Below are 15,265 nucleotides of genomic sequence, written 5' to 3'. Positions count from 1 at the left end.
TATATTTTATTACAACTCAATTTTTTAAAAAGTATTACACTGTACTGTCACTGCAAAACAACAGATTTCATGACATATATCAATGCTAATAGAGCTGATTATGTGCAAACTCCATGCAGACAGAATATGAGGTCAGATAGGAACCCACTCCCTTGGAGATGTGAAGCAACAGTACTAACTGCTGTAACACTGACATCTAGTTTGAAAAGAGATACATTTCCATGTGAGGATGGGATGGTTTGTGGGTGAACATAAATAGTCATATATTAGTGCATCAATTGTCTTCTACAGAACTTACAAATTTGGGAAACATCTTCACAGCACATTCCTATTTGATGTATACACTACATCAGTGAAGGGAATCAAATATTTAGAGTTGTCGATCCTGCATTAGCAATAGTGCCAATCAAACAAGTTACTGTAGCTTGGAGTTTGTAGATTGAGTGTTGTTGAAGCTGCACTTCTGAGTATTCTACTACTCTCCTCCCTGGCAAGGCTGCAAGACACCCAACATTCTCTTGAAAATTGATTCCATGACCTATGACTCACTTCCATGGAATCTTTACAACTCAGGTTTCCTTTTTTTTTTGCAGAGTTTGTCTTCTTTTGCACATTAGTTTGTTTGTCAGTCTTTAAGTACATTTTTTGCAGATTATATTGTATTTTAATATTCCTGTAAATGCTTGCAAAAAAATGAAACTCAACATAGCATATGGTAGCAGAGTCATGGAACACAACAAAGAAATAGGCCCTTTACTCCATCCAGTCTATACCAAACTATTATTCCTCCTAGACCCTACTTCATAACCTCACCTACCCTTCCAATTCATGTACTTATCCCATCTTCTCTTTAATGTTGAAGTTAAACTCACATCCAACATTTCTGCTGGCAGCTCCTTCCATACTCTCACCTCTCTCTGGGGCAAAGTAGTTTGCCCTCATGTTCTCCTTAAACATTTCACATTTGATAATAAATTTACTTTGACCTCTAATCTCTCTGTCAGCTTAGTTAAGATTCTGGTCTCTCTTGACTCACACTGTTAATGTCAGCTGATACAACATTCAATGCATTTATTAATGGCAAGAGGGAGGGGGCCATTTTGCTTCACTTTGCTTGTGATCAGAAGACCCTACTGGACATTTGTAATGTAGAATACTGCAAGTCCAGTTCACTGGCTCATTGGTGAGACTAACGGCAGGGTAGCCGCATGGCCTTGATTGTGTGGGGATCAGGTCCTCATGCCGGAGGCTCGCCTGTTGCAGCTGCCCAGGGAAGGTGTGACAGGCGTCTGTGCTGGGTTGGAGGTTGGCCACTCTCATCAGTGCTGCCCTCCAATGTTCGGCTCGGGGGGGGGGGGGGAGGGAGAAGGGGTGGGAAGACAAACTGGATTGCGCTTGTCTGCAGCTGCACTAGCACCTGATGAGGAACTGCTACGCACTTGTTCTTGCAGAAATATGTCTTTAGGACAACATCCATGCACCATTAATCTTCACATCATGATACTCAAGGCCTTGGGCTATATTTTTTTGTGACCGTATGGTTTACTGCTATCAAGTATTTTGTGCTGTATGTGACTGCACCTTGACCTCAGAGGAACTCTGTTTCATTTAGTTGTATTCATGTGTATGGTTGAATAATAAGTAAACTTGAACTGTACCAATTTCTAACAATTGCAATAAGAGAATTGAGTGGTCAGGCTTAAAATCAATCTACACAATATATTTAAAAATATGAGATTTAAAAAAATTGGATAAATGGACAATGTTTCCTTCTGTTGCATTAACATGAGCAACCAGGAAAGGTATTACAATTTAATAAGGTTTCTGTGAAACACCAATAATAAGAATTTCAAAACATTATGGTACAGTCATGTATGATTTAATTGTGTGAGACTGTTAAGCTGAGTAGAATTGGAGATTAAAGCAGATGTTTCCTTGATATCAAGGCAAGTGCAGCTTACCTAGAACCACATGTCACCATTTCCCACATGCTTCACTGCTGTCTTGCTAAATGAGAGTCACTTAAAGAACATTTAAATGAAGAAAGCCACTTTAATACTCCCCTAAAATTTTCAAACACAAGGTCAACAGGACTACATTGTACTGTACACCTCAGATTCTACTGCATTTGAACAGCTGGTAATGGAGATCATTCTGCATTGGATTTGAACCCAGATTTCATTGTTAAAAGCAATGTAATAAAACACATTTACAATATCAAGGTAAGTTGGTCAGTTTGGTTAAAAATTAATTACACTTCAACCTTAAAGTAGCAGAGCATTTTACTACATAATCCATCACAACAGAACAATCAGACAAGATAAACTAAACATTAAACATACAAAGCAAGATGGTTTAAGCCCCAATCGTTAAGAACATTTCATTTCAGATGCAGTATTATTTATCATTGAAAATCCACTGTACATTTTTAAAACATTCAAAAATACATAGCACAGAATTTTTGCCCAAATGCTTGTAATCAGATTCATAATAATCCAGATCTTTCAGCAACCATTCTATTCTTGTTATGTAGTTCATAAAAGCAGACATCCAAGTATCACCTGTACCTACTTGCGATGTGCTGTAATACTACTGCAACTGTTTTAATAGTACACCAAGGCCATGACACCCAAGATTTCCAAATATTCTAATTACAGGTACATTTAATATGTAACCAGTGGCTTAATTTCCAATCTGTAAAGAGGAATAGATGTGGGGTCTACACCACAATCTCACACAAAGCTACAAATTTATTCTGCTTGTTTCAAATTGGTCTCACTTGCAATAACGCAGTAAATAGGAGCAAATCATTAAGTATATCCGGTGAAGATAAGGAGCTCCACTGAGATTAAACATGAGCAAAAGGGGAAAAGGAAGCTGCTTATTCTCCTTTCTGGATTTTCTGCTCAGATGACTGAGCATTAGTGTAAGTCCCATCAAAAAGCTTCTCCTTCAGGTTCCTCAGGTAGTCCTGTGGCCCTTTGCCTTCCAGGGCCGAGGGGTGCTTATAGGAACCCCCAATTCGGTCCCACAATGTAAAATACTGGCCATAGTTATAGTCAAAGTACAGATGGTGATCTGTGTGATGAGCTGAGCCATTAATGACACCCTCGAGAACTCTGGGGACTCTGTAGTCCCCGTCGTGAATGGACACTGTCCAAATGTTGACAAAGACGTAGAGACCCAAGTAAACCACCTTGTGTAGCGGGAAGAGGAAAGGGTAGATATGATATGGGATGCTCTGTAGGAAGCCGTCCACTGGGTGAAAAGCATGACTTGCAAATGGAGTCGGTATCTTCCAAGTATGATGAGGCTTATGTAAATGCTGTAGACAACACCAGAAGTTACAAATCATCCTAATATTAAGGTACATGGTCAAGACCACACTATGTATCATTAATCAACTAATATATAAAGCAGGGTCGGTTGAACGGAAAAGACAACAGCATTATATTTAAAAATTAATGTTCAAGGGAAATAATGTCAACAACATCAATGCATTTCAAAACTTTGTTTAAACATGTAAATAAGAATATATAGTCCATGAGGCAGCAGCACTAAGAGGGATGGAACTAATAAACAGCTCCTGCAAAGAGCTGGCACAATTAAAACAGGACAATGGGGGAAACATGCAATGAGATAGCAGCTAGCCACATCTGAATACCTTTCTCCTAGTTATGCATTTCTGGAATGTGTATAATTGTTAAAATTAACTCTTGTCATTCTCAGATCTCTGCAAGCAAACAAACCCTGTAATCTAAACCCAAGCTTCTTACTTTGTAGAGGAGCCTGTGATGGAGAAACCGATGGATCCAGTAGATACACATGTCTGTGAAGAAGAGGAAGGAGATCATACTGAGCACCACTCCAAACCAACCTGAAAAGAAAGGAAGGTCAGGAGCTCAGTATACAGACATTCAACTATTGAAAATTGTTTCATAACTTCACTCAGTGTCATATCTACATTTCATAATTTGGTGGTGGATGTGTGTAATGGACCATACACACACACTATACATGTATAAATAATACTACATATAACTAAGTTATATTCCAAAGCCTGTCATTTTAATGTTTTTCTTGGTCAGTTATGGTTACTGTGAATAGCAACACAAACATGCATTTGTAATAACATAATTAACATCTAAAACATTTAACAATGCTTCAGAAACAGAATTTGGCAGTGAAGCAAGAAGTAGTAATAAGTTCTAACATCCAGGCAACAAGTTCTTTCAAAATCTCAAAAAAAAAGTATGATTTAAAGTAAATCTAGATCTCAGGCCAGCAGAATAAAATCTAATTTAAGTTCAGACAAAAACAGCACATCAGGAGGAGATCATCTGGTCTTTCAATATGATGATGGCTTACCTTCCCATGGTCTCCATTCCTTTGCAGTTCATCTTTACCCTCAATTACTCAAGCTTCCTATAATTTAACTTATTTGCTTGTTATGTGCTGAATCATATAACGTGAGTGATCATGGTCTTTCCATGACCATGATTGTTCCTGACAAATTTTTCTACAGAAATGGTTTGCCATTGCCTTTTTCTGGGCAGCGTCTTTACCAGAAGAGTGACCCCAGCCATTATCAATACTCTTCGGAGACTGCCTGCCTGGCGTCAATAGTCGCATAACCAGGACTTGTGACCTGCACCAGCTACTCATACAACCATCAACCACTTGCTCCCATAGCTTCATGTGACCCTGATTCTGAGGGGGTAGGGCACTAAGCAGGTACTATACCTTACCATAGGGTGACCTGTCGGCTAGCAGAGGGAAGGAGTGCCTTACACCTCCCTTGATAGAGACGCATCTCTATCTTGCCACGCCAATAACTTATCTACATCCTCTGAAATTCTCTCCTCCGGCAGCTTGTGGAGGCTGGATTACTGAAAGAATTTATAGATTTACTATCCTCTTATTGGGGGGGGGGGGGGGGGGAGAGGAGAATCCTATACACCCAAGTTGTGAGTGATTGCTCCAGTGTCTTATAAATTCATTCCCTCATTTGAAATTCTCCCACTGGTGGAAGCATACCAACTAGCCCTTGTTATTCTCAACTAAACCTAACAAACAGGTTCAATATTGTGGCCGTCAATCTTCGGCTTGCTGCTTCAGGACTGATTTCTACAGGAGATTAAACAAAAAAAAATGACAAATATCTTGCTCCCAAGTGGAAACACACCCAAAAGTTAGCCCATTTCCCACTTTCTGTTGCACTTATTTTCAAACACTCACCATAAGGAGAATCTGCGATGCTATCATACAATTTGCTGTAGCCTCGAATTTCTGCAAAGAACAGCCCGACAGTTGGAATACTTATCCATGGAAGTGACTGCATAGCATACTTTATTTCCCGCTGCACTTGATTCTACAGGAGAGAGATAAAGTTCAGTGCAGACAACACTTGTGTTACAACTGCATGGGTAATGAAAATTCACCTAAACAAAACTCAAATCACTATCTAAAAGTTTGAGATATGGGATAAAACTTGCTCTTACAGAATTTAGGTGAAGAAAAAAAATAAAGTATTTCTTTTATGAAAGTATTTTTCAATACATGCACAGATGCAGCAGCACTGAGTGATGGAAAAATTGCAATACCGAGAATGCAACTTCTCTGTAACTTATAATTGTTTCAATAATCCTGCAATGTTTACTTAAATTGACTGTTTCCAAAACTCAGAAGAAATGAAAAACTCTAAATATTTCCTCCGCACCACCATTTGAAAATATTTAAAAGCGGAGGCTGATTGCTTCTTGATTATTCAGGGTGTCAAACATTACTGGGTGAAGGCAGAAGAATGCGGCTGAAAGGAATAATGAAATGGTGAAGCAAACTCAATGGGCTTAATTCTGCTCCTTGTCTATGGGACCGTACTTCAGCTCAGGATTTCTGTGCCATTTTCTCACCTCTCAAGCTGGAGTCTGAGATGTTTCAATAAGGGAGAATTTCCACATTCTAACCTTTCTGTTAGAAAATTTTTCTAATCAAAATTAGTTATTTCAGGTTTCCCTTATTCATTGCCCACAGAAGCCATTAACAGCTTGACTCTGAAGATGGATTCTGCAGCATATTAATCTTCAAATAAAAATAATTACTTTTCAAGTCTCTATGACATGTAGCACACTTACAATGAAGTCAGGCAAAAGATGAAGTAACGCATTTTTAAAAAAGCAGAATTTACTATTTATAAGGAGCTAAACATTTTTTAAATGATGAGAGAGAATGACACTTAAAAATTACAACTCAGTAGACACTTTCAACTGGAACAAGAAATTTAATTCCTTGTGAGTGCATGGGTGGGGGGGGGGGGGTCTACATACACAGTAGCCAATATCCAGTGGTGCCCAGTGGATCTAAAAATCAAATCAAAACAGGTAGAATCACAAAAATTCAATTAAGCATTATACTTACCGGCAAATATTGTGGGTGCTTCTTCAATGTATGATCAAAAATAAGATAATAGCTCAAAGTTCCAAAGCAGAAATATATGGCTGCAGCTCCCAGATTAGTTACAACTAGGAGGCTAATCAGCTGACGTAGAGTGCCATCCTCTGGCCAGGAGCTGGGGTAAACATATGGTGTGAAAAAGTAGTAGTCTGCATAATGTAGTACGATATCCATGGCATAACCTGTGGATCAAAAGGTCTTAGTGAGTTATCTCTTTCTGAATCAATCCACAATGAAGAATCCAAGTCTACCACCTCTTTCAGAGCTCCATCCAGAATTTACACTGAAGTTTATCACTTGCAAGATTATATTCCTTATTTAAAATGTATTGAAATAATTTCACAGAAGTTAAGCCAATTGCAAGCAGTCCTAATTGTTCCAATACAAAAACAAATACAGTGGACTCTGGTTAATTGGGACCAGTACATTTTGGCCCTATTAATCAGCTGAAGCTTCATGGAAATAGTTAAAAAGGCACAAAAAAAGACAAACTACCATTTAACTGAGTAACAAAATTTGTATTTAAATGAAATGTTACCACACTACTATAAAACCATATTAGTTCCTAATAGAACTCATCGATGGAGGAATTCATCCTGTATACTCTGCCGTGTTTCTTTGACTGTAAATGAACAAAATCAGTGCAGCCACCTAGTGCAGATAATAACTAATTTCATACAATGCTTTAAATGATTGCCTCCTCCAAATCTTCTTTTTCATTGTAACATTCAAGATGATTGTCCATACCTTCAAATTCATAGCAGTTCCTAATTTGAAGTAGTGGAATCATTTCATTTTCATTCCCAGCCATTCCAGGCATCTCCAAGCCAAATTGCATGAAACTACAGTGAGCAAAATGGTTCTGAATTGTCTTCCTGCTTATTTCTCATCAACTATCAGTGACAGAAATCACTGCTTTTTGAACACAAACACAACTAATGCTATTTAAAAACTATTTGATCTAAGCATAGTGTAGTGTTTAACAGCCACAAAAGTGCACATGACTGATGCTAGTTAGGAACTGTTCGGCAGCACTCTCCTGTCCCAATTAAGCAGAATAGTGTCCCACATAAACAAAAGGAATCCAGGCTATTCCTTAATCAGTTTTTGTTCTTTAGGAGTTGTCCCAATTAAGCAGATGCCCCAATTAACTGGAATCCACTGTACATCATTTACATGTTACTGTAGGGAGGTTTTGTCCCTATAGAAACCGTGCAAAAAAAAACACTGCACAATGTAATGAAACAGGTTGGACACCTACACAATAGCTACAATTGGTTTTCTCTGAAGGACTACACTTTCATAAGCTCACAATTTAAAAAGAATGGCAACTATGTGTCAATTACAGCTGCCCTCAGGCTGCCCAAAATTTTTCTCATAGTGAGCAAAGCTGACAATTCAGGACATTTATACAAAATGACATTCCCTTTTTTTAAAAAAAAACTACAATAGGCTACATATATTGAACATTACAGAACTTAAATGTTGTTTCTGTGAATGATAGATCTCAAACACTGACAAGATTGCAGCAGATTTATTACATTGCCAGATTAGTAATCCAGAAATATTGATTCAAATCCTTCAATTATCAATGCAGTTTTTAAGTTCACTTTCATAAAAAGTGAAAACTAATCCGAAGTTGACTATGCAACCATACTACTAGTACATTGTATTTAACTCCGATTTATAGAATCACTGTCTACCACAGAGTAGGACTACCACTGACTGAGCTGGTCATTTCAGAGAACCAGACAGCCAGTGGCAAGTGAGAGAATCCAACACGACGATAAACCGTCGACGACATCTTTACCTATACACCTACTGTAGGACACATCCATCCACAACAACATTGGTAGGAGTAAAAACCACAACCTTCACAGAGTTAAATTCCATCTGCAACTCAAGACACCTTCCATCATACATTCTGCTAAACAGAACTGAACAGAACACATTGCACAGATCAAACTAGAAACTTATAGATCATGATGATGACTCTCGGGATCTAAAACGCCTATCGTTACAATCTAGCCAAGAACCAACCCCAGTTCCACCAGAAGGAGAGAAATACGGTTGATGAAACACCCGGTAAAGCTGTAATCTAGAACTATTTAATGTCCTCTGGTATCAAGGCCTCTGTAGGTTTTGCATGCATAGCCTCAAAGCTCTCAATAGTATCCTGAATGTTTCCCAACTTCAGCACCCCTAGGCCAGGATCCCTTAAGCATCAGTGTCAATCTTCAGGTGGTTATAATACATCTCTGATTTGGGTAACTTTTCCCGTGTCCAACTGGTACCCTTTTGCTTGACAGAACTTGGAATGGAGCCCTGTCTAGTTGTCAAAGTTATGGGTAGTGTTGTTGACCCTGAACAGATAATCAGCTCACTGATCATCAGTCTAGATTTTCCCAAATCCAATCAGGGCCTTTTAAAATATAGACAAAAAAGACGACTTCTGGAGATGGGAGTAATTGCCATTGATGTCACAGAAGCATTTGACTAAGTGTGGAATTAAGGAGCCTTGATAAAACTGAAGTTAACAAACACCAAGGTGAAAGGCATTGCACAAAAGGGAAATGGTTGATGTTGATGAAGACCAATCATCCCAATCTCAGCACACGTTTACAAAAGATTATCATGACTAAGGCTACGGCCACACTAGACTGGATGAATCCATAAACGAAGCATTTTCTCTTTGTTTCGATCCTCCGTCAACACTAAAACGGTGTTTTCCTCCCCCGAAAACAGAGAATTTCAGAAACGCTCTCCAGAGTGTGTAATTTTAAAAATGCCAGATTGGCTGGAGCAGTGTGGACGGGGTAACTGGAGTAATCTAAAAATATTGTCATGACGTGCCGGAACAGATGGTGACGACAGCGTGCCATTTCATTGTTTTCTTGAACGCAACCTAACAATTTCAGAACAGACGGCAATGAGACTGAAGCCAGAAGAGTTAGAAATGTACTCACCAAGTACTATGACCCATAACTTACTGAATAAATAAGTATACTCACTTTGCCCTGTTTTCTGTTCTTGCTTGTATGAAGGTGGTCTACCTACTTATGCAAGTACTTCTCTGACAATAGATGTGCAACAGCCTAATGTAACATTGTATGGAAATACAAGATAACACTGATGCAGACATGTTTTATACATTTAACAAGGGGCTTTATTAATGCAATAGAGTTAGTCAGTTTTTCCAATGTTCGTCGTCAGCCGGGTTATGCTGTCAGTGAACTCCCTGTCGGTTGCCTCCATACGCTCCAGTATTTGTTTTTTTTTGGTTTTAAGTCCACCTTCGCAAGAGCCAACAGCTATCCATCATTTAAGTTTTTCTAGTCTGTAACTGAACAAACGTGCACTTTCACGGCGAGATTCGACACCAAACATGTCGCTTGTTTTCAGTAGATGTGTCTTGTGCATGCGCAGTAGGAGAAAATTCGCTGAAATATCCATTTTAATGTGGACAGAAGTATTTTCAAGAATGCTTAGTGTGGATGCCTATCGTTTTTACGCGAAACCGGCTTTTTCAAAATTATCTGGTCTAGCGTGGATGTAGCCTCAATCCCAGGGCCAACCACCTTCAATTGCTTCAAAAGTTTCTACCCATCTGAATGAATTGAAGCACTTGATTATACGATACTTAGTTCCATTCATGGCCCTCAGGAAATGAATAATTCACAAAGACCTAAAAAGCAATCTGGCGTATCCCAAGAAACATTCATGACACATAATGATCGCTTTTAACAAAAGTACAAATATTTATCCTCAACACTCAATGACATTAGCACCTAATCGATTGAAAATATAACCTATCACCTCAATGCTGTAGCAAGGTAAAAAAAACCAAGGCTTAATTTCCAGTTTCCTAATGACACAATGGGAGGCAATATTCACCCACTGAGTCAATGCTGGTTTGTAGAGGAATCCCATTTTCCTCACAATATTCCCTGGAAGCTATTCTTCCCACATTCCTGGTAATTGAACCCCAGAACCCACCACACACTACAGGCAATTTACAATGACCAAATAATCCACTGATCTGTACATCTTTGGGATGTGGGAGGAAACTCCTCAGAGCCACTGGGGAAACCTATGCACTCAAACAGAAAATGTGTATACTGTACACAGATGTCAGGATTGAAGCCACGTTTCTAGAGCTGCAAGGAAGCAGTTCTACCAGCAATAGATCCCAAGCCATCGTTTTGAAGAGAATTGTAGATACCCCTTTTGATTATTGATTATTAATTATTATCTTTGCTGCTTCCAGGAGACACAGCCCACAAACTGTGTATTTTCCATAAGCGACTGCTTCAAAAGCACTTCAGTAAGTATCTAAAATTGTCTCACAATCAAACAACAAAAAAAATCGTTAAATGCCATGAAAAGAAACCTTTCATTTATAAATTTTGTCCACTTCAGTGTTGTGTTTGTGGGATTCCATTTACTAAACCTGAGTAGGTAAGACACACACCCACCACACTAGAATTCAGAATCAGGTTTACTATCATTAAAGTATGTCATGAAATGTGTTGTTTTGTGACAGTAGTGCAGTGCAATACATTAAACAATTACTATAAGTTGCAATAGAAAATAATTAATGTAAAAAGGAATAGAGAGGTAGTATTCAGAGGTCATTCAGAAATCCCATGGCGGAGGGGAAGAAGTTGTTCCTAAAACTTTGAGTGTGCATATTCAAGCTCCTGTACCTCCTCCCTGATGGCAGTAACAACAAGAGTGCATGTCCCAAGTGGTGAAGGTCTTTAATCATGTATGCTGCCTTCTTGAAGCATACTTATTGAAGATGTCCTTGGTGGTGGGGAGGCTTGTAAAGTGGTTTGGAACATCCAGATATTATGAATAACATAGCTACAAGATACTTCTGTCCAGCTCCATTCTGAAGCAAATGCTCTCCATTTCATGCACATCCTTACCATCCAGATGTTATGGGAAACTATTTCATCGTTGTAAGAATCACATATCTGATCTGAAGCACACCAATTCCTATGCTTATAGCATCTCCTTGGTACTACAAAGTCAGCACCTAAAAGGCTAACAAACAAGCAATACCATTAAGGAGTCAAATAAAATGGATGTAGTCAAGAGTTGTACACCACAGAAAAGGTCCCTTCAGCTGAACACATCAATGATAACTGTGCCATCTAAGCCAATCCCATTTACCCACATTAGACTGGCATTTCTCTGCTCCTTTCCTTTCCAAGTACCTGACCAAATAACTTCTAATAGTGTAATTGTACCTGCCCCTCTCATTTCCACTGGCAGCTCAGTTCATATGCTCACTATCCTGTATGGAAAACCTACCAATCAGATTTCCATCAATGAATCCCCTTATACCTTGCACTCAAGCCCTTTAGTTTTAGACACCCTACTCAAAGAAAAGCTTTTTCCACCCTATAATATTATAAATCTTTATCAGGTCATCCCTAAGCCTTCCTGTGAGAATAAGCCCAAACTGATAAAACTCACATTAGAACTACAACCATCCATTCCGGACAACATTCTGTAGAAACTCTTCTGCACTCTCTCTGTTGCTACCATGTCTTTCCTGAAATCAGGATTCCATACAACACTCCAAATGCAGTCTGGCCAACATTTACTTAAATAAAAACAGTTGCAACATGACATCCCAACTCTTATACTTAATGCCTCATCCTATGAAGGCAAGCTTTATTCACTACCCTGTCCACTGGTAAGGAATGCCCTTTTCAGAGATCAATGAACTTGTAGTCAACTGTACATCTGCATTCCTGAGGTCTTACCATTTATTGTGCAGTAACAAAAACTACAGATGTTTGAAATCTGAAACAAATATGAAAAAGAAGTAAAATGTGGGATGCACAGCAATGGTAAGAAGCAAAACTGAGTTTATGTTTCAGACTGAAGACCTTTCATCAGAATTGGGAAAATGAGAAGCCAACTCGTTTCCTCTTTGCCTAGATCTGATGACGGGTCTTCAACTTGAAATGTTAACTTAGTTTTGCTTTGCACAGATGCTGCTGAGGGGCATCTGAGCAGATTCTCTTTCCACAATTGCTATTGTGCAAAAGGACTTGGGAGTGCTCCTTCATGAATTGCTAAAGAATGGTTTGCAGATACAACAGGTCATCAGGAGGACATTGGAATGTTGACCTTCATTGCCAGAGGGATTTAATTTAAGAGCAGGGAGATTATGCTGCAACTGTACAGGGTACTGGTGAAGTGTGCATTTCCAGTATCCTTACTTGAGAAAAAAAATATGCTGAGATAAGGGGGTTAGCCTAGCATTGTACTCACTGGAATTCAGAAGAATGAGAGGGGATTTATAAAGAAACATAATATTATGAAAGGGATATTTTAGAGGCAAGAAAGCTGCTTCCACTGGTAAGTGAGAATAGAACTAGGGGACATAACCCCAAAACTTGGGGGGGGGGGGGAGTAGGTTTAGGACAGAAATGAGGAAGAGCTAATTTTTCCTGAGAGTAGTGAATCTGTGGAATTCTTTGCCCAGGAAAGTAGTAGAGACAACCTCATTAAATATAATTAAGACACAGATTAAGGGCTATGGTTATGGCTGACTCAGGCAGTTAAGTGGCACTGAGTCCATGGCCAGATCAGCCACGATATTAATAAATGACAGAACAGGCTTGGCAGAGCAGATGGCCTATTCCTGCTCCTATTTCTTATTACTTGCTGAGGGGTTGCAGTATTTTTCTGTTCTACCCAGAAGTGTAGTCACTGTTGTGAAGCAGCCAACATATTCAGACAGAGCAAGTTCCCAAAAGCAGCAATGATAATAACCATTTTTATCAATTGTGGCATTCAACAACACATAAATATTAACCAGAACTTTGTAAACAGGTCAATGAATCCATCATGGCCAAGACAAAGGAAACCAAAATGGAACTAATCCCACACCATAGCCAGTTCGTTTTAAAAACTGAAAAAGATGGAAAAGATAAGGCAACATCGCTGGAAAGAGAATAATGGTCGGATTAGCTACCCTTCCTCAGAATTAGGAAAGAGAGAAAAAGCGAGATCGTTTTGAGTATGAGAGAAGAGTGTCTGTCATCACCATTAGAACTGAAGACACCGTTAGGCTGAAATAGAGTGGGGGGTAATCCGAACTCTGGATTGGGACACAGAACCTTACATATTCCCCTCAGATTCAAATTAGTTTATTATCACATTCACCAGAGTGCAATTAAATGCCTTGCTCACATGAATCTTACGAAGTAAACAGTATATACGGTAATAATAAATACAGCGTCATACAAAATAGCAGATGGTGAAAAGACTGTTAGTGCAAATCTAAAGCGATGCAAAAGGAAATGCTCGTGACAAAATAACGAAGTAACCGAACGAGGTAGAATTAAGAATACGACGTAGGAAGAGGGCATTTGGCCCATCTAGTCGACGTCTGACCCGTAATCGATTCCCTCCATTCCCTTCCACGTTCCACAACTACCCACCTTCCCCACAGATAATACCGGACCTTCTGGCTCGAAAGGGTAGGAGGTACTCACTGAGCCGACACTGAAGGCTCAATCACCCGATCACTACTGCACGAAAATCCAGGCTCTCACCGGCAATTCCAGTACCAAAACGACATGCCCTCCCGCCCTCATCCGTGATTGACAGTAGAAACCGGCCAATCCGATCATGCGATTCTTAGCCCCTGGTTGATTGCTCGATTAAACCACCCGCCTTCTCTGGAGGGGCCGAGATAGCCAATAATGAGAGGCGGGCGGGGAAATCCGTCGGGCTATTCAGCTTTGAGAGGGTAGGATTGGGTGCCACTCACATTGCGTCCTGTCAGCTCAAGCTGCGATTGGCTGAGCAGTCGCCTGACTCATTACATCACTCATAGAACCACCATCCGCCCTCTGTGCTCGGACAGTAAATTTTAGAGTTTTAAAGGGACCCAGCGTGATGACAACCCTGAGGATTACAGTAACCTGGGAAATTACAGATCCATGTAAATGGGTAAACATTCGGCCCGTCGATTGTACTTTTCCTAGATGCTGTCTGGCCTACTGAGTTCCTCCCTACTTTTAAATCTCTTACTATCTCTCCTTTCAGTTAGTCCTGATGAAGGGTCTCGGCCCGAAACGTCGACAACGCTTCTCCCTCTATGCTGCCTGGCCTGCTGTGTTCCACCAGCATTTTGTGTGTGTTCCTCCAACAGTATGTGTGCGTTCCCTCCATAATATGTAATGTCAGAATTATGCCATTTGGCCCTCTGAGTTTGCTCTGTTAATTGATCATGATTTATTTGATTTGTTTTCCTTTCCTCCTGGCTTCTGCACATAACCTTTGAACCGTAATCAAGAACCTATCAACCTCTGTTTGAAGTATACCTGTAACTGAAAATTTTTACAAGTTCAAAACAAATTTATTAACAAAGTACACCATATCCAACCCCTGCAATCCATTTTATTGCAGGCATAATCAGTAAATCTAAGAAACATAATAGAATCAATGAAAGATGGCACCCAACAGGATGGCCTAATAACCAATGTGCAAAAGCCAACAAACTATGCAAATACAAAAGAAAAAAAAGATCCTTCTTGCTGATGATCAACACTGGTGCACCCAGGGGTGTGTACTTAGCCCACTGCTCTACTCTCTAAATAACTGGTTCATTGGGACTTGGGGAGAGCAGGCAGCGGCCCTGCACATTGGGAACACCTACTCGGGAACCTTTTGAGTTTCTGTGCACTAGAATTGCAGTAACATGCCATGATACATCCAGTCAGAATACTTTCAACAATGCAGGAACAGCTTCTTCCCCTCTGCCATATGATTCCTAAATGGA

At 39.6% G+C, this 15,265-nt stretch overlaps 1 protein-coding gene across 3 annotated transcripts; it reads right to left on the bottom strand.

Annotated features, from left to right (window-relative positions):
- Nucleotides 1–2,032: 2,032 nt before the first annotated feature.
- sc5d (sterol-C5-desaturase) lies at nucleotides 2,033–14,105 on the bottom strand. Of its 3 annotated transcripts, none has more exons than XM_059956869.1 (5): nucleotides 13,974–14,105; nucleotides 6,418–6,635; nucleotides 5,239–5,371; nucleotides 3,777–3,877; nucleotides 2,033–3,325 (listed from the first exon to the last, which is right to left on the bottom strand). In XM_059956869.1, the coding sequence occupies exons 2-5, from the start codon at nucleotides 6,625–6,627 to the stop codon at nucleotides 2,882–2,884; spliced, it is 888 nt and encodes a 295-aa protein (XP_059812852.1). In that variant the 5' UTR covers nucleotides 6,628–6,635; nucleotides 13,974–14,105; the 3' UTR covers nucleotides 2,033–2,881. The 3 variants fall into 3 exon arrangements, with proteins under 3 accessions (XP_059812852.1, XP_059812851.1, XP_059812853.1); XM_059956868.1 differs by having other exon boundaries at nucleotides 13,920–14,063; XM_059956870.1 differs by having other exon boundaries at nucleotides 14,034–14,060.
- Between the last annotated feature and the right edge of the window lie 1,160 nt (nucleotides 14,106–15,265).

The sequence above is a fragment of the Hypanus sabinus genome, chromosome X2 (genome assembly GCF_030144855.1).
Source record: "Hypanus sabinus isolate sHypSab1 chromosome X2, sHypSab1.hap1, whole genome shotgun sequence".
Classification (NCBI taxonomy): Eukaryota; Metazoa; Chordata; class Chondrichthyes; order Myliobatiformes; family Dasyatidae; genus Hypanus; species Hypanus sabinus.
The sequence above is the reverse complement of the archived record's forward strand: the minus strand, read 5'-3'. Positions and strand labels throughout refer to the sequence as shown.

Bases quoted from the DNA above. Each gene is read 5' to 3' on its own strand.
- sc5d (XM_059956869.1), bottom strand. From the start codon at position 6,627: ATGGATATCGTACTACATTATGCAGACTACTACTTTTTCACACCATAT. The intron at 3,878-5,238 runs GTGAGTGTTTGA...CTTTCTTTTCAG, and splicing joins CATCGCAGATTCTCCTTATG to GTTGGTTTGGAGTGGTGCTC. The intron at 3,326-3,776 runs GTAAGAAGCTTG...TGTTGTCTACAG, and splicing joins ATCACAGGCTCCTCTACAAA to CATTTACATAAGCCTCATCA.